Source organism: Aythya marila (assembly GCF_965140915.1).
Source record: "Aythya marila genome assembly, chromosome: 9".
NCBI classification, from domain to species: domain Eukaryota; kingdom Metazoa; phylum Chordata; class Aves; order Anseriformes; family Anatidae; genus Aythya; species Aythya marila.
Window position 1 is genome coordinate 22,123,310 of NC_139050.1, and position 20,903 is coordinate 22,144,212.

Below are 20,903 nucleotides of genomic sequence, written 5' to 3' on the forward strand. Positions count from 1 at the left end.
GTGAAAACTTCCTCATCCCATTATTTGGGCAATTTTGGGGGAGGAGTGGTTGTTTTCATTTGGGTTTTATGATTTACACTTTATTTTTACGGTATGTTTGTTCAGGAGGAGAATTTTTCATTACTTTCCTTTGTAGTGATTGTTTTGTACTTTCTTGGGACAAACTCGGCTCTTTTGAAGGTCCACATGCTTACGTGCAAAATATTGGCAGATTGCTGAGCCTGAAGAATGCAGTGGAAACCGTAGTGCATCCTGTGCTTTGATTTCTGCAGATCCCTGAGTATTGGTCATGAGGTGGGGTTTCTAGATTCACACTCTTAACGTTGTCAGCTTGACTATTAGTTTGTAATTTTTGTTTGCATGAAGCTCATTAATACCCACAGTGAGCTTATTCAGCTCTGTTCTGGACTGGATTAATTTAGTCCTGAAACTCGAAAAATTACAAAACTGAATGCAATTAAGGATTGTTGGTTGTCCCGTGCTGAGGGTGGCTGCCAGATTTTCTGGCCTCGTGTCCAGAAGGGTGCTCAGCACCTCTGGGAACCAGGCCATGGGCAGAAAGTGAAAGAAAGGGTTTCTGCATATATCCTTTAGTATGTTTTCATCTGTGAACAGTGGGGCGAGGAATCTGCTGGTTACGTGCCCTGGTCAGTTCTTTGCACTGGTGTGTTTAACTCATTAAGAGTAAAATTTCTCTGCTAAAATGGGATTTCTTAGGTGATGAACCACTTACCAGTGAGTGTGAAGATTTTACCGTCTGATCATTTGTTTCCTTGTAAGAACTGAAATCTGCTACCAGCAATTGTCTTCGCCTCCCTCCTCAATGTGTTTGCCAGCAGAATTCACGCTGCAGCTTAGCTGGTTGGGAATCATATTTTATATGCAGTTTGTAGGCTGGGATTAGAGAGAAAGAGGACAGTAATCCTCAGGATTTGCTTGGATAGCATCTGAGCTTGTTTGCATCTCCAGACATAAAACTTGAAAACAGCCATACTGCCACAGCCATACTGCTCAAATCAAAGAAAACTTACCAAATACTCTTTTTTCCCCCCCATTTTCCTCTCTCCCCCCTTACCCTTTTTTCCCCTGCTGTGTCTTCTCTTCTCTTCTCTTCTCTTCTCTTCTCTTCTCTTCTCTTCTCTTCTCTTCTCTTCTCTTCTCTTCTCTTCTCTTCTCTTCTCTTCTCTTCTCTTCTCTTCTCTTCTCTTCTCTTCTCTTCTCTTCTCTTCTCTTCTCTTCTCTTCTCTTCTCTTCTCTTCTCTTCTCTTCTCTTCTCTTCTCTTCTCTTCTCTTCTCTTCTCATTAATTTGAAAATTATTTCTAACTTATTTTTCCCTTTTGTGTATCTTTAGCCTGTTTGTGTTATTTTCAGGGGAAGTGGAAGGGGAAAAGAGAAAAAATAACCGTGCGTCATTGTAAATAATGCGAGCTTTGAGCATTGTGATGTCCGCTCTGTATCATCAGTCGGTTCTCTGTGCTGGCAGAAACCCTGCTTTTGAAATCCTGTGTCCAGCAGGAATCTTTCAGGGGTACAGGCCATGGCGTAGGTTCGTGCCACGCTGGGATCTTGATCTTTGCTGTTCTTTGTCCCTGCTTTCTCCTGTTGTTCTTCCCCAGCAATGTGTCAGCTTGCAAACGCCAGCAAAAAAAATGTGATTTCCATCTTTATCCCAAATTTGCCACTCGGGACTGGCTCTGGTGTGGGTTTTGAAGTTTGATTGTTATCGTGTCAGTGTTTTAATTCTTTTAGTTGCAAGCCAAGTAGCGCACTGCTGGTGACCTGGCAGTGAAAAGACACTTAAAAACATGGAAGAATAACAACAACTAAATGAATAATACTGAAAGCACTCTTTAGTGCTATTAGGCACTCAAAAGCCAAGAGTTAAATTCCCTCCAAATGTCAACTTTTTAAGGAAATCCAACAGTATTCAGCACGTGTTTTTGTGTACAGCAAATACACGCCTTGTACCATGCTGGCAGAGCAAAGCTTAGGGGATTTTCTCCTCTTTTCCTCCAGACTCTTGCACTTCAGGGCCCATCCTTCTCATTTTGTTCATCTGACAGGGTCTGTTGGTCTCTGTTGTTGGTGATAAGAATAGAAAAATGAAGTTTCTGCATTTAAACATGACCAGCTCATGTGCATGTTCTGCAATAAGAGGTAGAAAAATACATTTGTCTTCTACTGCTGGTGCAGTGTCGCTGCTTGGGAGTTTTTCAGGCAGCGTCCAGATTAAGTACTAGTTATCTGCATCTGCCAGGTAACTCGTAGCCCACCTTTGCTGTATTTTTTTTGCCAAGAAAATAGGTTCTGATGAATCTCTTTATTCTCTCTATTACAGTCACACACTGCTCTGATTGCTGTGTAAACACCGTTCCTCAGGATGAGCGAGCATCACATGCCTCCTAATTTGTTGCACTTGTTTTTTTTGTAAATATTCTCTTTGTGGATATTAAATAGTAAGCAGATGTCCATCAGAAAACGTGCTTTATAGGCACTCTTTTGTTTGACAGAGCTTTGAAGAGTGGGTGCATATTTATTTTCTGAATCTATTTATTTTAACAAATCAGAAGTTAAAAAAAAAATTAAAATAGGCTCTTCACAAAATCATAATATATATTGCAAGAGAAATTTGCAAGTCATTCCTAGTCATTAGTTCAGATTAGAGTAGTAGAGGTGCACGAACAGCTGCAGACACGTATATATGTATATGCAGAGGTGAGCAGTCAGTGTGTTGCTGCCTCTGGGCTCCCTAAAACCTTAGAGGTGTCACCATCAATAAAATTCATATTATTATTATTATTATTTTTAAATTAGATGGTCATTTGGATGCTGATTTCAGTGTATATAGGACCATATTCTTCTACCCTGGCTCACGTCTGATGATTTTGCTTGATTTTGCCAAGATCAGGGAGTGCTGCCGTTGTCTGAACTGAGGTCCCTTTTACTCAAGCATCCTATTTTGGCTGAAAATGCGCCTGTATTTTAATGACATCTAAATTAAACGTGCTGAAAGACTCACTAATCTTTGAAACCAAGATTATTTTTGTGACTTCTGCTGTTAATAAACGACACTGCAGAAAAGCTCCTCTAAAGCGGGGGAGAATCACAATGGGGAGCTCTTACAAATATATTTCCTCGGCGAAAGCTTTATGGGGCACCTCTGGAGTCAATCCGAGATTTGTCATCGATTTCTGCAGGAATACCCTGCTTTAAGAGAAGAATCAGACAAATCCCCTCCTCTCCGTGTACTTGATATATGGCACAGGATGCACAGTTTTCTCTGGCGCTTCCCAAGTTCATAATTTGTATTTCACCTTAATGCCACTTTGTGAATTTATGGGCTGCCAGAAGCTCTCCATCAGGGTTATGGAGCTTTGCCTACCTTTTGGTGGTTATAACATTTTTTTTAAGGAGCGTTTAGTTATTTTTACATAGGTGCCACATGGGTGGGTTGGTACCAGCCTGCCACCGGAGCAAAGTCATATTTTTTAAGAGACTGGAGGAATACATCAAACTCCCACTCGCACTTTCATGGATGGGGATATTTGGTTAAATAGATGTTTATCTGGGAAAGTCATCATCTGGCTAGCAGCATACTGAATGTTTCTAAGCAGCTAACTTATGTATACTAAACAAATTTGGTTTGGCTGCAGCTAGAGCTGCCCTGTGGAAATTCTCAACATACATTTGTTTGATTGAGCTGTCATTTTCAGTTGATCTGCTGATGATCTGTGTCACTTTGTTTAAATGTCCTGGTGTTTTTTTTATACAGTGCAAAAACAGTGCGCTTTCTGTGATGGATTAAATTGAGGTGAAATTCGAGAGTTACTCCTGTTTTCGATTTCTGTGCTCTGAGACAGGTGGGCTGGAATGACAAAGAACTTCACACACAAACACATTAAAACCAAAATGGAGTAGATGCCCTCATGATTTAAAACATCCATAGATGTGTCAACTACCAAATGCTCCTGTTCAAAGGAGTTGCTGGGATTTGCACTTTAAACAACGAATGATATTTATTTGGTCTGTCCCACTGAACTAAAGTAACTGGACAAAACTGACGTTGGGCTGATTCTTCAGTATTTCTCCTGCAAAATTCCCCATGGGTGGGTGTATGAATACCGGGGCTGGCCTCTGGTGAGAGATTACAGGCTGAACCTTAGGATGAAGTTCTGGTGAGCAGCAGGGGCTGGAGGGGAGTTCTGCTGAATGTGCTGCCCAGCTCTCAGACCAGTTTGAGAACTGGGCAGCATCTCTGGCAGCCTCCCCAGCCCGCTCCTCTCTGACTGCAGCACTTTGTTTTTGGTTTTGCTTTGTTTTTCTGGCTTTTGGGAAGTGTTGCTCAGGCTTTGGGCTATGGTTTGTTCTCCCTCATGGCCGGTGTGCGCAAGACACTGGTGCTGCTGGTCCTGTAGAGGACTGGCTCACCAGCCTTCAATCGTCATCGCGGAGCTCCTTGAACACTCGCTGTGACCTCCAGCTCTTCCCATGTGAGCTGCACTCCATCCACAAGCTGATGGTTGGCAGTACAGCCAGCGTGTGGCTGTGTGGGGAAACACTATGGGACACCCAGCCCAGACAACTGGCCTGTTTCCTAACTGCACCCCAGATTTGGGCTGGGGCTGGGGGGTCAGTCCCGGTCACCCGCAGGGCTGCGGTTTGCCTGGGGGTGAGATGGAGACCCATGGGTTAAACGTGCACCAAGCGCTCTTTCACCATGCCCTCCTGGTAATATTTGAAGCTTTTTCCTCCAACATGCTCAGGGTTATGTGTGGCTTTACCCAGCCTGCTGGGTTAAGGTTCAGGGGAGTGTGGAGAAGGTCAGCTAAATAGTTCATCTGCTTTGAGGAGCTCTAGGAAGAGCTGCCGCTACTTGACTTCAGCTTCTAATGAGCCTGATGGGAAAGTTTAAGGCCTGATTTGTTCCTTCCAGTTCCTCACTTGGAAAATCTTTTCCGTGAGCAGCAATTGCATTGCTGCTGCTTGAGCAAGCGCAGCCCAAGCTGCTTCTCTCCATCTGCACTATGTTCCGATACCAGCTTGGATAGCTGCAGTGAGGGGTATCTGAAAAATATCTCCTTCACCATTGCTCGTGGCTTTGCTAATTGTAATGGTCTAGCTTGAACATTTCTGAGCATTTTTGGCTTTATTTCATAAGAAAATCTCAACAAAATCAATTCAAGCAATTCATAAACAATGTTAGGAAAAAACATGTTATTTTCCTCATAAAAAAATACTGTTCAAGCTATTTTCTTGCTTAAAGTCTCCATCACTTCCATGATTTAGGATGTGTCTCTGTGTTTATACATAAAATTATATCACATATACATTTTGTATATATACATTCTTGCTGTTATAAACAGTACTTAAATCCATGTCTGTAAACATAAATAGATACACAGTTAAGTACTTCATATAACAAAAGATTAGTCTGTAGTGACATAATAAGTAGAATTAAAGTATGTAATAACCGCGTGTTAGTGCGAGCTTATGGGGTCCTCTGGGATCCTGTGGGATGGAGAGCGCTGCCTGGGCCAAGGTCCCTAATGGCACGGCATCCAGTTACACTGGGGCTGAGTTTGGTCCATTAAGTGCTACATATTTATTTAAGCTGTCATATATCAGCCTGCACATGAAAACAATAGAACTCATGAAGATTGCCAGTTTGAGGGGGGAAAAAAATAAAAAAGGTTATTTTTCAAAATAGCTTCCAAGCCATTGGGATGAACCAGAAGCTTTGGGAGTGCTGATTTATTGCTCTCCGCTAGCAGCTCACCAGGACCCCTCTGCCTCTCCAAAATCAACAGCCTTGCCGAAAGTGATACAAGGTGTACGGAACAAAGAGTGGAGTAAATTACATTAGCAGTTAACTTTCTTTACAGTTTATATATCAATAAATATTTTCAAAATGTTTGAGGCTTTGACCGGGAAGCCATGTAAAATAAACTATAGCCCCGCTCTCTACTTTTTCAGAGTCAAAACAGATCTAACTGATGTTAACTGTTTCCCAGCGGGGGGCTCGTTCTGGTTTCACACTGGTGTCACTGTTGATTTCGGAGGGGAAAGTGATCAGAATGAGGACTGCCACTCCTCCGTCCCCCGGCGGGGCTGCTGCGGGGGGAGCACGCGGCGTTTCCATGCTGTTCTGCTTTGCTTCTTCAAAGCAGCACGGAGGGATGAGCTGCTCACCGTGGGGCTCGTCGAGGCAAATGAAGTAACACGATCCCAGGGAAGAAACAGGAAGCCCAAGAGGGAATGGCAGAATTTGTTATTGGATATTTTGGGAAAAGTAACTCTGTGCGCTACTGCACAAGCAAAGACTCTCTGGTCTGGTAGACCGGGTAAATAAGAGCCCAGAAGGGCTTCCTTTTCTTTGGTGTGTTTCATCTCTGCTCCATCCCTTGTACCCAGATGCTCTTGGGAAGCTCTTGTCCTCTCCAGCCAAATCCTCCCTGATAGTTTCTGTCACTGGACAACCTCTGGCCATGGGGCTTTGGCCTGTGGTGATGTCTGTGAGCGCACAAGGATGGAAAAGGGGTGAATGGAGTGGGAGGTGCGACTGTGTCCCCATGCAGAAAGTAGCAAGCTTTTGGCTGAGGTTGCAAATCCTCGCTGAAGAGGGAACAGGCACCTACCGGTGTCTGCTGTGGACCACCAACAAGGGAGAGGTGAGAATGGAAAACTCTCGAGCCAGCCGAGGTAGTGTTGAAAGCCTCAAAGCAGTCAGCCCGTGGAGAACTTGCAATTGATGGAAGTGCTAGGTAAAAATATGGCCAGATAAACACTCCTGGAGAATTTTCTAAATTACATGAGAAAAAATTTTAAATGAAAGAGGTGACAACATCCTGGATTTACCTAATTTTTGTGAACTCTTTTTCTTTTCCAATAAGTCTCCCGGTTGCAAAGCAAAGCAAAAGTTTTAATATTTTGGTTTGGGATTTTCTGTGTTGTTGTTTTTTTTTTTTTTTTTTTTTTTTTTCTTTTAACTCCTGTGAATATTTTCCTTTTCCATGATTTTTTTTGGTAAGAAAAGGGAAATGAGGCAACTCTGAGAGAAGTAGGACGAGAAAGAAATGAGAGTGGAGAGAAAATGAAGGGTTTTTTTTCAGGGGAAAAGCTAACTTTGTTCAACCTGAGCTGACCTCTGGGTGCAAGATGGAGACAAACAGCAATGGGGTGGGCCCTAAAGCAAGTAACTTTACCTGGCTGTGCCTGGGTGCACGTAATACCTGCATCAGTCCCACGAACGAGCCTTATCTGCATCACTGCTGAAATTATCATTCCCTTTAATTCCTGGGCACAAGTCCCACCGACCTTAACGTGCCGATAAATCCCAGTTTGCTGGGACAGCCCCGCCTTCTGACATGTGCCGGGAAACACCAACATTTTATTGATCATAAATACTTTGTTGATATTAAAATTAATAAATGATTATATAAAACGTACAAGGGTGAGAAATGAGATCTAGATTGTCAGAACAAGTGCCGTGGAAGTGTTCAGAGGAGCAAGCAGCGTCTGGGGCAAAGAGAAAGTTGGGTTGGTGTAGGTAACGTAGATAAACCAGAAGGCTTTTTTTTTTTTTTTTTTTTTTTTTTTTTCTGGAAAAGTGAAACTGGGAAGATTGTTGCACTGTGAAAAGGTGTGTGCATGTTGTGTTGGGTGAGGTGCTCATAAGAAGAATGTGTTGAAGCTCTGAGAGCCAGCTGAGGACCACGGCTTCACTAAAACAAAGGAGAGCAAATTGCAGTTTCTGTCGTGGGGAATACCCCTACCCAAAACAACTCCATCATGCAGGGATAAAAGTGGGCTTCTGTACAATGAAATAAAACTGTTCCAGAGGTTTTTCTTTTATTTCTTTTTGTAAAAATGTAATCACGTCTCTCATCCACCAAGCTGGATATAAGCGTGTAGTGACACCCTACACAAAATCCCCCTGCACATGCACCATGAAGTATAGCAGCTCTGCAGGTTCCTGGTTTTCCAATCAGCTAAGTACCTCGCCCGGGGCTGCGTGACTTTGTGGAGGTGCAGCTGCAGCACGTGCTGCTGAGAAGTCACTTGCAGGAAAAATTGTGGCCTTGTATCTCCTCAGAAACAGCTGCTGGAAAGCGGGCTTGCCAGACCTTGCGACTTTGAAGCGGACAGCATTGTAGAATTAATTATTTGATACTTTCCCTGATTAGTGTACTGGTTACGAGTATTTCTATTAGCATTTCAAGGACTTAACTACAGTGCATCACAGTGTCACTCCAATATAATTAAGACTCACTGTAATTGCGTAATTAAAAAGCTGTCTGGCTGCTCATATAACGCCTTCTGTCTACAGTACAGCAACTCGGATTTCCAGGGGAAATCTCCAGACCCCAGCCTTCCCTGAAGTACCTGGGCATAGCGTGCAGATGGGGCAGCAGTGGTGTCACCCGTGCCTTCCATCTCCTCTGGGAAGGAGTCCGAGAAACTGCAGCTCCTGTTGCATCCTGAACCCGCGTGGGCTGATGCTGGGGGGACGAGGGCAGGAAGGGGTTAAATTCCTTTTTATTTGTAATGCCCTTGTGAAACAAAACTTCATGACCTGGCTTTTTTTTTTTTTTTGCCTTTTTTTTTTTTTTTTTTTTTCTCCTTCAAGCGATTACACTTTGGCACATTCTAACGGAGCGAATGCATTTGTGTCTCAGGAGCGTGCACTACCAGATACTGACATGTTCAACATCTCCTGTGGCTTACCAAACACATCAGGGATGTGGACCTCCCTCTGTTTTCTCATTATGCCAAATAATGAAATGTGGAAATAATTCTAATCCTTTCTTCTGGTGGTGCTGTACCTCTGAAAATATGATAAACTCAATCCAATTAAAAGTCATTACCTCTCCAAGGCTCAGTCTCTATCTATAACCTTTGTTTTATAATTCACTCTGTTATCTGTCTTCATTATAATTTGGTAGAATAGTCATCTTTTATTACTGCTTGCTGTTAGAGGGCCATGTGATTTCCAGTGCTACTTGGCGACACGGCTCAGTTTAAAACAGTGAAGGTCCGCTAATGAGTAGAAAGAAGTTCAGTTACCCTGATTTATTACGTCGAGATAACGTCTCATTTACATTGATCATAACACTGTAGGTTTAAGTAATCGTTTTGATTTAAAAATGTTCTTTTGCAGCAGTAGTTTTCACCGTGTCGGGGACTGTTAAGGTGCGTTACCTTTCCTGTCTTATCGCAGCTGATGTGGATTTAGTCGGGTTTTGGTGCCAGTCAGTATTTTCTACATCTGCTTGAGTCAAAAATCTCTATATAGGTGGCTGATCTCACTCACTCACATTTAGCCTCCCTGTCCTTAGTTTTCTCCTGAGCATATTGGCTTCTCGTGCCATGTCAGTATAAAAAAAGTGTGTCTTGTTTCCCTTTATGCAACCAAATAATGAACAGAGTGGGGTTTATCTCCTCCGTTTCCCTGCCCAGCACCCAGGGCTCAAAATTTTAAGGCAGATTTTTTTCCCTTGGTCTTCTCCATACAGACCTTCACAAAGAACATTAGCAGTTGGGTCTCTGCTGGCTTGCAATACTTCACTGAGATACAAATTCAGGCTATTAGAGTGTCAGCGTGCCCTGGGCTGCCTCTCCAGCCGGCACGGATCTTTGCAGGCTCCTTGCTAGCTGCCGACCTGGCCCCCGATACATCAAACCCTGCAGCTGGCATCTCCCTCCTCTCTGTAACCGAGCAAAGATTTTGAAAGTCAAATATATATTTATTCCATTGAGGAAACTTTATCAACCAGGACCAAAGTTTATTGGCACTAGCCAGTGATATAATGGGTAGTTTAAAACCTGCTAACTGCGAATAATTTTTCAGTAGTGTTTATGATTGCAGTAGGCTCTAACAGACCAGAAGTACAGATAACATAAATATTTCTACCAGAGATGATTGTACTGGAACTATAAATAAAATTAGGCTTAACTTGTAAATAAATTCAGGGAATGCCAGCCAACATTTATAATTCTTTGTTGCTGCATGTAATACAGTAATTTATATGAGAAGTGCACGGGAATGCAAGCAGCCAAATTTTGCTTTCCAGTTACACAGGTGCAGCTTCCCCTGACATCAAGGAGAGCGGCTCCCGTGCAAATGAAAGTCGAATTTGACCCCCAGTCTCTCAGTGCTGGACCCTAATTAAAAGACAGTGTCTGGTCCCCGTCAGATGCTTTTGACTGTGTTACTCAATTAGACATGAATGACACTAGACAGAGCACCAAACGCTACTAGTTATTGTACGGGCTGATGGTGAGGATTTCCAGAGCCAGCAGGCAGTTCCCCATGCAGTTGCTGTGTTTTGGCTTTGCTGGGCTGGAATTACCCTCCCTCAAAGGCCTGATGTTCCTGCGTGTGTAGCTTTGCCCCTGTTTGCCTATAGCCAGTTTCCTCCTGTGCACTTGGTGCTTGTCCTGCCCAGGAAGCTCACTTCTGCTTGCAACACGTGCCTCTTGCTGCAGGGTTTTGGTTTTGCAGAAATTTAAGAAGCAAAAGCTGCTTTGCATGGTAGGAAAGTTTTGCATTTGTGGGGCACTGCTTCACGTGAGTTATCCACGTTGCTGCTGCTGCTGCACATCTTCCAAGGATGCACAGAGAGAAACCGGCTGCAGCACCAGACCCTTTGCACGCAGCTGTGCTCGGGCTGAGTTCCCTTTCCCTCGCAAACAGATAAGTCAGGCTGTAGTGGAGCCCAATGGAAACCTGGTGATTTCTGTGCTGCAGCCCCAAAGCGTGCTGTGCTCAGGGCACCTTGGGCAGCCTCGCTCACCATCCTTTGTCTGCGCAGCTTTTGCTACAACTCCCTCTCCTGCCAGAGCTGCGCAAGGGCTCTGGGTGTGGTGTGAGGCCACGGGGCGTGATGGAGCCGGCTGCACGGGTGCAACCGAAATCTGCAGCAGAGCAAGCACGATGGGAAGGCTGAAATCTAGGCACATTTCCCTCTCATTTTGTTACAGCAGGGTCAGTCTAAAGAAATTTGCCTGACTTGGCTAACTTCAGGACAGACAATGGTCTCATTTATTCTTTGGTGGAGGTCTAAGGCAATTACTCTGGATTTAAGAGTCAAGTAAAAGAAATCAGAACCTGCCCTTTGGGGCAAATGATGGGTCTGGCACATGGTGCTTAGCCCCTTCTCACTGTCATTGCACAGCCCACGAGCACAAGGCCCAGATTTGCTGTCTGCAAGCATCGTCTCACTGCACCATGGCTGGTTTCCAGGCTGGACCTGTTGAGTGTGCTCGGTGTTCTCCTGCTTTGGTGTAGGTCAGGCAATACAACGGTGCAAAATACTGATGTGTTTAAAGACTAATGTTTGTGAAAGTGCTTTTCCTTGGCAATTTAAGTAATGATTCAAAGCTGCTTCAAGCACTGTGTTTATCTCTAAACTTCCTGATAATCTCTTTTGTTTTACAACCAAGCTTTGTATTTGTAAAGTACTTTCTCCCTCCCCTGTTAGTTTTCTGATTTTCACCTAACTGGGAATTACTAGCTCGATTCTGGTTAGAATCTAATCTCATTTGATTAGGTTTGTCTGATGCTTTTCACAATGGGGTCCTGCGTGGGGCCGCCAGGCTGTGGTACGATACAAATCACAATAAATAATTGGCATTAGCTCCAGCCCCACTGAGCAGTTCTGTGAACAGGGAGCGGCACAATCCAGTTTCAGGTACGTTAACTGATAAAATGTTCGAGTAATGTAGTTCTTGGCTGGAGTCCCTCCTGTGCCTGGAGATAGTAACACAAGCTCTGTGGGCTTGTGAAGCTGAGGAACCTTCCCTGCTTCTCCTCCAGGGGATGTGGCAGTGGCTGCCTGTGGCCATGCCTCCTTGCTGCAGGGCTCTCCGGTGGCTCCCATGGAGTTCATCCCCGACTCTGTGCTCCTTTTGAAGCTAAGGGGCTTCCTTCTCTTAATTTTCTGCTTTTCCTGACCTTCTGTGTTCTAGACTGATGGTAGATACATTTTGTAATCAATCAGCCCTTGCCTGTAACAGTTTTTTTTTTCTTTAATACTTATTCAAACAGAAATTCAGATAAAGGTGTCCCTTTTGTGTGCGAGAGGAAATGCCTGCCTCTTTTTCAGATACGCTTGCAAATACTCCGTGCTGATTTCCTCAGCGCTGAATAGAAATGTTTAGTCCAACAAATATAAATGTACTGTGCTGTCATTAAAGGATCTGACTTGGACCTTTGTGGCACATTCAGGTCCACCCTGACCTTGCTCAGGAGAAAGGGACTCGTTCACCTGATCCTTGTGTGCTCCCCCAAGGCTTCAGTAATGCCTTCACCAATGGCACGCTCAGCAGCCCTAGTGGAGATTGAAGCTCCGGGCCACATCCTTCTGTGCCTGCTCTTTCTCACCTTAGAGAAGGGGCAGGCAGGAGCCTGCCTGTATCTTCTCGGTTGGAAAGAGCCCCTTGCACCTTTATCTCAGCTCTTTATCCTGCTCGGAAGATGATGGCATTGGAAACACTTGTGAAGTAGGCTCTCTAGATGCTTTTGCTTCCAGCCTGCCCCCTTCTTTCGGTGCAATCAGCCATCCAGTTCAAGTCATTGGTGGGCACGTGGGTGACTCCAGGTGCAGAGAGTGGGATCTAAGTGCTAGAGAGTTGCTTAGTCAATAGCAGCTTGGGGAATGTGTACCCTCAGGCACAAACTGCCCAAAGAAAGGCAGAACAGATAGTCTGGGAAGAGGAGAAGGGGAACATTAGGAGGGGTGTAACTGTATGGATGTGTATCTGTGGTTAGGGGCAGGCTGGGGTCTGCAGATCGGGGCACAAACGTGGTCCTCGGCGGAGGCTGGCACGTCCCCAGGCCTCGGGGAGGTGCCAGGAACCAACAGGGCGCTGCTCACGATGGAAAGCGCGCTGGGCACAGGCAGCCTCAGCTCCTGCAGCCGTTCAGCCTCCTGCCTCGTTGCTCTTGGCGAGGAGGAGCGCCCCGAGCTGCCGAGAGACATCCGAACGGAGGAAGTCGTCTCCTCCTCCCGGCCACGCACAGAAGCCCTTTGGGTCTCCAAGTGACCCCAGGCCCCGGCGTGTGGCTCTGGCGCAGGACTGTGGCCTCATCGGGCACATGCCCAGCGCGCAGCCACGTGGGCTCCTTCCTGCTGGCGTGCAAGCTCGTGTCAAAAGTGCAAACACAGGTGTCCACCCTGGGCTTTTAGTGGCAATTAACCTTTCCTCCTGGGTTTCCTTTGAAGGTTGCTCATGTTTTTATTGCAAAATAGCAGCGAGGAATTTTATGGAGGCTAATATCTGAACTTGCACATTACCTAATCTCCTCTTGTCCCTTATCAGGGGCCTTGATTGTGTTTCATCCCGTTTCTAGTGGGGATAATTATTAGGCTCTAAAGAAGCCATCTTGAATTTCAAAACTGCGGCGTTATCTGTGTGAGTGACTTGCAGTTCTCTTGGAAAACGGTGCTTGCAGATACAGTCCCTGGGTCGAATCCTAATCTCACGAGGATGTGCTCTCAGTCAATACAGCAGCGTTTTGCTGGAAGTCCCTCTGATCCAGGTGGTTGGAAGTTTTAATGGGAATAGTCCCACACCCTTTGGAAACAAAGATCAGACCCTCAGTTCACGTACATTGATTTCAGCGTGGCTCCTTCTATCAGTAGTTCTACAAATGTATCTAAATGGTCTTCCTTCTCTTGGCCAGCAATAATTCAACCTCTTGTTTATTTTGAGGTATTAAAATATATTTTTGTTAGAATGCATTGCTATTTCGGGCAGAATAATATTTCAGTAATCGGTCCTGCCCACACCTCCAGGGCTTTGGGATGTATGTATTTATATATATCCAGATGCACATTATATTTTCCAGAGTTTTCAGACTGAGAGCCCATTTCTGACTGCGACACTGGGTGCGGCTGCTGGAAATGAAAGGAGTCACAATAGAGCAGCGCAAACGGGCTTGTCATCCTGCCAGCCTTCCAGCGCCGATTTATCAGCGGCAGGTTTGACCCTATATGGCTAAAACGAGCGTAGCCAGAAGGGCTGAGATAAGTATAACCAAGGCCTTTGAGTCTGCGAGAGAGAAATTAAACTGGACTGTCCCAGGGGGAGAAGAAACATCTGCAAAGCCGAGCTTGCTGGAGCTTGGAGGCGCAGCTCATGGGCAGGCACAGAGCGGGTCGTGGTCATGGTTGTGGTCATGGTCATGGTCATGGCTTGCTGTGGCTGCGGGGACTTGCCCGAGCTCCTTTTTGCTTTGGTGGAGGAGATCCAGGCACAGGGAGAGCCTTGGTTTTATGAGGCACTGCCTGGCAGAACAGCAGCAGCAGCAGTGAGTGCGTGCGATGGGCTTTTTAAGGAGTTTGGGTGCCAGGCACCCGGCTGTCATGGAAAATCAGCAGGATTTAGATGCCTGAAGTTTTTACCCCCCCTTTTTCTAGTAAGCCATGTGCTTATCATCATCCAGATCACTTTCCTTGTGTGATTTCTCTTCCTGCAGCCCATGTGTATACATGGTTTTGTGCTTTTTTTTTTTTTTTTTTTTTTTTTTTCTCAAAACCAGCTGAAGTCTTTTAGGCCTGGCTGCAATCTAAACAGTCGGGGGAAGACATCTGAATGGGAGCGAGCCCGCCCGGGGTGGATGCAGCGTTGCTGCCGCCTGCAGTGGTGGGGAGCACAGCGAAATTTGGGGGATGCTCAGGGGGCACGGACCTGCTCCACTCAGCCGTCCTGCCCTCCTGGCTGCAGCAGTGCCCCAGTATAAAGGAGGTGGCTGTGCCCATTTCGGTGCAGGGCAGTAAATTGAATCGTGGCATCCACGTGGAGCTGAGTCCCTGCCCTTTTCACAGCATCTTTGCCATCCCCTGCAGCCCAGTTTTGCTGTGGGCCTGTCTTGGGCAGGAAGGTCTGGACATGGGCTCATAGGTGCAGCACGTGCAGTGAGCTCTTGAGCATCCTCACCAAACTTGGCACCACCGAGCTACTGCAGGCAGGATTTCTCAGACATAAGTGATGGAAAATCCCTCTGTGTGTCCATCTCAGCCAAATGGCGGGGTCAGTTAAAAATTTCAGAGAGCCAGATATTAGGAAAGTGTCAAACTGATCGATACGGGGTTCAATCCCTACAGGGCAGGGAGCGCCTGCCAAGGCAGGGGCCGAGGGAATGGGTAGCTGAACTTCCCTGGGACACACATGAGGTCATAGCCAGTGCCACATAAAAGAAAGAAAAACAGTCCATGGCTGTGAATAAATTGCTCACAGATGAAGAATCCAGTTTGCCAGTCATGTGATGGGAGCAATCTATTCAAATGATTTGTTACGTCCCAGGGTTTGTCTTAGGCAGCACCAGAAGCATGAAAGGACGGAGAGAATGCTGCGAGATAATGTGTAACAAAGATGTGAGAGATAATGGGCTATGACCAGGTTTTAGTGGAAAAGACATACGGTGCTAATCTACCATGGACAGTTTCTTAAATGAGCAAGAAATTGAAAGAACATTTTAAAGTTTCCTGTTTCTTCACTGAAACGGAGTCACTCTGGTCGCCACGCGCGGTGCAGCACTTTCATTGCTGGGCCAGTAAGAAATGCAAATGGGCTCGTGCCCAGATTGAGCATCGCCCAACTTCAGTCCCTGGAGAACAGTGCTCACACCTCTTGTTTGGGTTATAATTTAGTGTAATGTATTTTGGTGCACAGGAAAAGTGCGTTAGCACTAATAAAGTTAAATGAATGTAAATAGTGAAGACGTTTTTTAGTTAGTTTGCATTTTTGCCTCATTTGCCTACATTGGGTTGGTGCTGCTAAAACCCCTGCCGACATCACCCTGAGTTTTTTTGACTAAAAGGAATTTACAATCAGCCTTCTAGTCTGAGCTGTCAAAAATAGTGAGTTTTTCCCTTTTTTCCTTTTTTTGTTTGCTGACTAAGACTCAAAGATGAAGGTGTTTTTTTTAATACATTTTGTATCCACCCCCATTTTTTTTTCTTTTCTTTTTTTTTTTTTTTTTTTCTTGTAACTGTAAGAGGAGAAGGTTCATGTTTTCTATAAGGTGCAGTTTAGATCCTGAACTTATTTTAGACCATTGAATTTCATGGAGGTCAATGGTGTGACGCTGATTTACATCAGCTGAAGGTCTTGCCAATAGTTATGTGGTAGGCTGGATCCTTTCCTCCAAAGACTAATTGGAGGCCATCAAACTTAATTTTGGCTACTTTAGGTTCAAGCTGTCTCTCTGAAAGACCAGTAAAGCTTTCCTGCCTTTCAGCTCACTTAGATTTCACTTGTAACCTATAATGCTGGCTTTCAGTTGCAATTTCAAAGGGTATGCAACACAACGCGCTGTATCTGGACCAGATTGGACAGTAGGGTGTGCCTACAAATACATCTGTATGTAATTCCCTCACTTGTGCTCCGTGATGTAAACCACTTTTGATGTCAGGAGCGCTGGGAAACGTCGTGCACCCCCAGGCCTGCAGTGGGGAGAAGGCTCCGCTCCTCGGCCCGGTGATGGATGAGGGTGCCACCCGCCTACCGAACCGGCCTCTCCATTCCATGGAGGAGTTTCATATGCAAAAGCTGTCAGGACGTTTCCAACCCTACTGTTTGGCTTTCTCTTTCAGGTGATGAATGTCTGTATGAAAGCTTTCCCGAGCTTCCCTTGGAGGAAGGGCCAGACGCTGATGGCGAGGCCACGAACACCCAGTGTCCGACGTCCGTCAGCATTCAGGAGCCCTCATCTCCAGCAACCTCCAGCGAAGCCTTCACGCCAAAGGAGAGCTCTCCTTACAAGGCTCCCATATACATTCCCGATGACATTCCCATTCCTTCAGAGTTCGAGCTCCGAGAATCCAACATTCCTGGAGCGGGATTAGGGATATGGACCAAAAGGAAGATCGAAGCCGGGGAAAAGTTCGGCCCTTTTGTGGGAGAGCAGCGGCCACACCTTAAAGATCCCAGTTACGGTTGGGAGGTAAGACACTTTGCATTCTTTCGGTCTGTTGAACTCTCTTGAATGTCTATAAACGCAGAGGTATTTGCAGAATTTGAGTCCTATCCTGCAGCAGCCAGGGAATATTTGTGCGCACTCAGACTGCTTCGTGGCCTTGCTGTGCTTTCTGGATGAAAATGAAAGTTAAGGAAAAAAAAAAAAAAAAGGAAAGGAAAAAAAAAAAAGCAGGAGTTATTGTTGCTCTTCATGCATGAAATGTGTGTGGGTGGGTATTGGCAGGTGACCTCCCTTTCTGGGAAGGAGAGGCAGAAGCTGTGTTATCGGAACATTTCTGTGCCATTCTCAGCCTGTTCACGAGCAGCCCTGCCGTGTGGCTGGGGGTGAGGGACCTGCAGGCGACTCTGCACGATGTATCTGAAAAGAAACTGGGTGCTGCTTTCAGTGCTGTGCATCACAACTGGTGACAGTAATTAGTAAAGCCCTGAAATCTAGGATGGTGTCACTAAATTGCTATTGCAGCCTCGTGCTATTTGGGGGCTTTGAAGGCTGGGGGTTTGATCTTGCCTCTATTTAAATCAATGGGAATTTTGCCATTCACTCAGTGAAAGAGTGTTTGGATGCTAGTGTCAGAAGCAGAGCACACATGGGGACGTTGTGGATCGTGTTACTTCTGCAGATGCTCTGAGAAATTTTGCTTTCTGTGGAGCTGAAGACGAGTACTGAGGTTGTCCCTCGCATTTCCTGCCTTTGAGGGCTACACGTTTTCCCTGCCATGATATCATAGGGCAGTGGTCCTGCTGAATTTTTGCCTTCGTGGCAGTGTGAAGGAACTTTCCTCTTATACCTCTCACTAAATGATATCCCTGGTGGCTTGTGGGGCTGTAGACCTAAAGCAGTGAGGTCGGTTGTGTTAGGGTGGGTCAGTCAAGCCCCAAGGAGGCTATAATGCAATGTAAGAAGCACTCTTGCGTAGTTTTATTTGTAGCTTTAACAATGTGCTGTAGAAATAGAGTACAATCTCAGCTTGCCATCTGTATTCTCCCTTTGGTTTCTGATTAGGGGAGAAGTGTTGGGTTTGTGCGGCTCTGCAGGGCTGCGGCTGACCTCAGAGTGAATGGGAGTTTCATTTTCCCAGGAAAACAGAGTTTCTCCGTGGAGCAGAGCCTCACAGATATAGTGGATAATAAACATTTGGTTTGCTCTTAACTGTCAATAAATACTCGGTGAGTTCATTCCAGACGTCCCATCCAGTTGTTTAAACACTTTTGAGAGCGGTGACAATATGACAGAATAGTGTCAGCAGAAATTATAGACTTTGCGGCACTCTATCAAGTTAACAGACCCTGATGCAATGTAATTGCTGGTGAGAAATCTTTATTTTTTGACCACGGCACCAGGAAACCATAAAAGCTGACTTTTAACCACACCACAATTCAGCTCAGGTATTGATATCAAAAACTGGCACCAAACTGCCGAGGCACAGCTGTACTTGCAGGTTTAACACGTCAAAATTTATGCATCTGGGGCTGGATTTTTGGGTGGTGCAGTTCAGGTTGCTCCCCCACCCCCAAAGAATCAAAGAAAAACTGTCTTTATATCCACACCCTTGGGTATTGATAATATACTGCAATAGTAGATGGTAGTTCTGCTGGTTCAAATATTTAAGACTTTGGAGCCTACTGAATCCAAACAAGAAGTGCGTATCTTGATGCTGTTGGAAGCCCAGCTGGCGGCTTTGGATCCCTTTCACACGGCAGGACTCGTGCCTTTCGAACAGCGTTACGTGTTTGGGACAGCTGGGGAGAAGCTATTGAAAAGTGCTGGAGGAAAATCACACAAAATCAACAGCCAGGCTCCCTCTGCAATTTGGCCACTCGTCCATAAGTGCTCTGCAGTGCTCGGGGGAGCCTGACACTGAATATTTTTCCAACAAGTGGGTTAAGTACGTTTATTGGAATGGAAGGGAGGCAAAGAAATGCTGGTTACCAGAGTTTATACAAAAAGGGAAATGGTGAACAGTGAAGGTTAAGGCTAAAGGGCATTGGGGGGATGTGGTAGAGCAGGAGAAGACCTTACCTCTGTCCCAGCACAGGTGCCCACCATCACGCTGCTCTGGAAACCAGCATCTCTTGGACCTGTGCCCTGGTAGAAAAAAGGGAGAGAGGAACTTAATGGTGTGGGGGCTCTGGGAAAGTCACAGAAATCATGGGATGGCAAGGGAAAAGGTATCGTTTAGCCATGGTTCAGTACAACCTGGGGAACGAAAACTCTTCTGGTGTCATTTTGTCTGCCCGCATGGGCACTTTTGGGAAACGGGGCATTTCTTCTGCCAGGTGCCAATAAGTCAGCGAGCAACCAGGCACAGGGGATTCGGTCTGCTCTTGGTGTGTCAAGGTAAAAATTCCTTATTATTTTCAGCAGAGGAAGGATGGAGCCAAAGTTTCTGTATGGTTCTGACTGTGGGTTTAAGTGACTTTGTAGCACGAGAAGTTTTCAAATATTTATTTCCCATGCTGGTGCTTGCCTAGTGGTTGGCATCAAGGTAGCAACTATCACGACATCCTTTTGTGATTGATTCTCCGCATCTCCTGGGGTAGTGCGTGGTGCTGGAAAGGTAATCTGTGGCTGGTGGCTTCGGGAGGAGGTGGAGCACAATTTTGGCTGATGGTGGCGGTGGCTGCCTGCCCTGAAGCTGCTGCTGGTGGGTATGAAAAGCTCGGAGAGGCAGTCCCTTAGTCTGCTCTAACTGATGGATCCACAGGCCAAAAAGAGCATTTTTCTGTGTCCTGCCTTCCCCTCACGTGTACATCACTCAGAATGATGCAACATTGCTTATTTTTGTGTATTTATTTAATTTTCTTTAATAGATTCCCCGGCTACTGCTGTAAGCATGGTTAAGTTATTGAGAAGTCTGTCTTCCCAATTTATACCCATTTCTCTGAGTTCAGGGTGAAACACTTGACTTTCAGAGATGTTGAAGGAATCTCTTTTTAAGAAAACAGTATAACCGTATTCAAATATTTTCAGAGGAATGCTGAGCAACTTCCTTTCAAATTTCAGATGCTTTTATATTGCTGATTTGCTTCCCCACCCCGACTGTTTAGGATTGCTCAGTAACCTAGAGCCTTTCAATTCAAAAACCTACATGCAGATCACAGGGAGGAGTTTATAGCCACACACAAATGTGGATGGTATCTACATTTTGGGAAAGGGCATTTCTATGAAATACTATGCTAAATGCCCCTGCAAAAAGATTTTCTTAGTGCTGGGCATTTCCAGCTTCGGGATACTTCTAGCTTCTGATGCTTGTGGCTATATTCCACCTGAGTAGGTCCCCAGGGTCAGCATGCGGTGCCTGGGAGGGCAGAGGAATCTGGAGGCAGTGCTGCTATTCACTTCTGCAGCCAGGCAGCTGGTGTAGAAAAATTTGCTGCAGCAAGCTGAGGAATTTGTGGGGTCTGTTCCTGTGTCCCCCTGTAGCCAGGCTTCCTATGGCATCGCTGCAGAGTTTCATCAGAGCAAGTCTGAGAAAACAATGTCCATTGTGTCCATTTATACACTTCAGCCATAAAACACGCTGCGGGACAAAGAGAATTTGTTGTGATATAGTTGTGCTTGGGTCATGATTAGAGTGCTATGGACCGGTTTAAATGAAAAGCCATAAATTTGAATTTTATCTCATTTTGTGGGCCTAGAGCAAAGCATTATCTAATCAGGTATTGGGTAGCTAAAGCACAAATCGAACCCGGGGTCACCGGACGGGGGAAAGGTCAAGCTTTTTTGCAGTTTGTCACCGGGGTTTTAGTATTTGCCAGCAGCCCCAATATCTGAGGGGGCTGGCGGGCTGTTTCTCAGGGATTGTTTGAGAAGGGAGAATTGACTGCTGCTTAATCAACAAGGAAAACAAGCTTTTAAGGGAAGGCAGTAATTTTTTAAACAAAAGCAAGAAAACACAAATTTAGTGATTTCATCATA

General features: G+C 45.4%; 1 protein-coding gene across 7 annotated transcripts in view; it reads left to right on the forward strand.

Moving 5' to 3' along the window:
• Positions 1-20,903, forward strand: part of MECOM (MDS1 and EVI1 complex locus) — a 315,396-nt gene that overhangs the window by 120,741 nt on the left and 173,752 nt on the right. For all 7 annotated transcript variants that reach the window (XM_082767040.1, XM_082767048.1, XM_082767046.1 and 4 more), the window contains exon 2: positions 16,600-16,949. In XM_082767040.1, the coding sequence (XP_082623166.1) occupies positions 16,600-16,949 (350 nt within the window). The remainder of the gene's footprint in view (positions 1-16,599; positions 16,950-20,903) is intronic.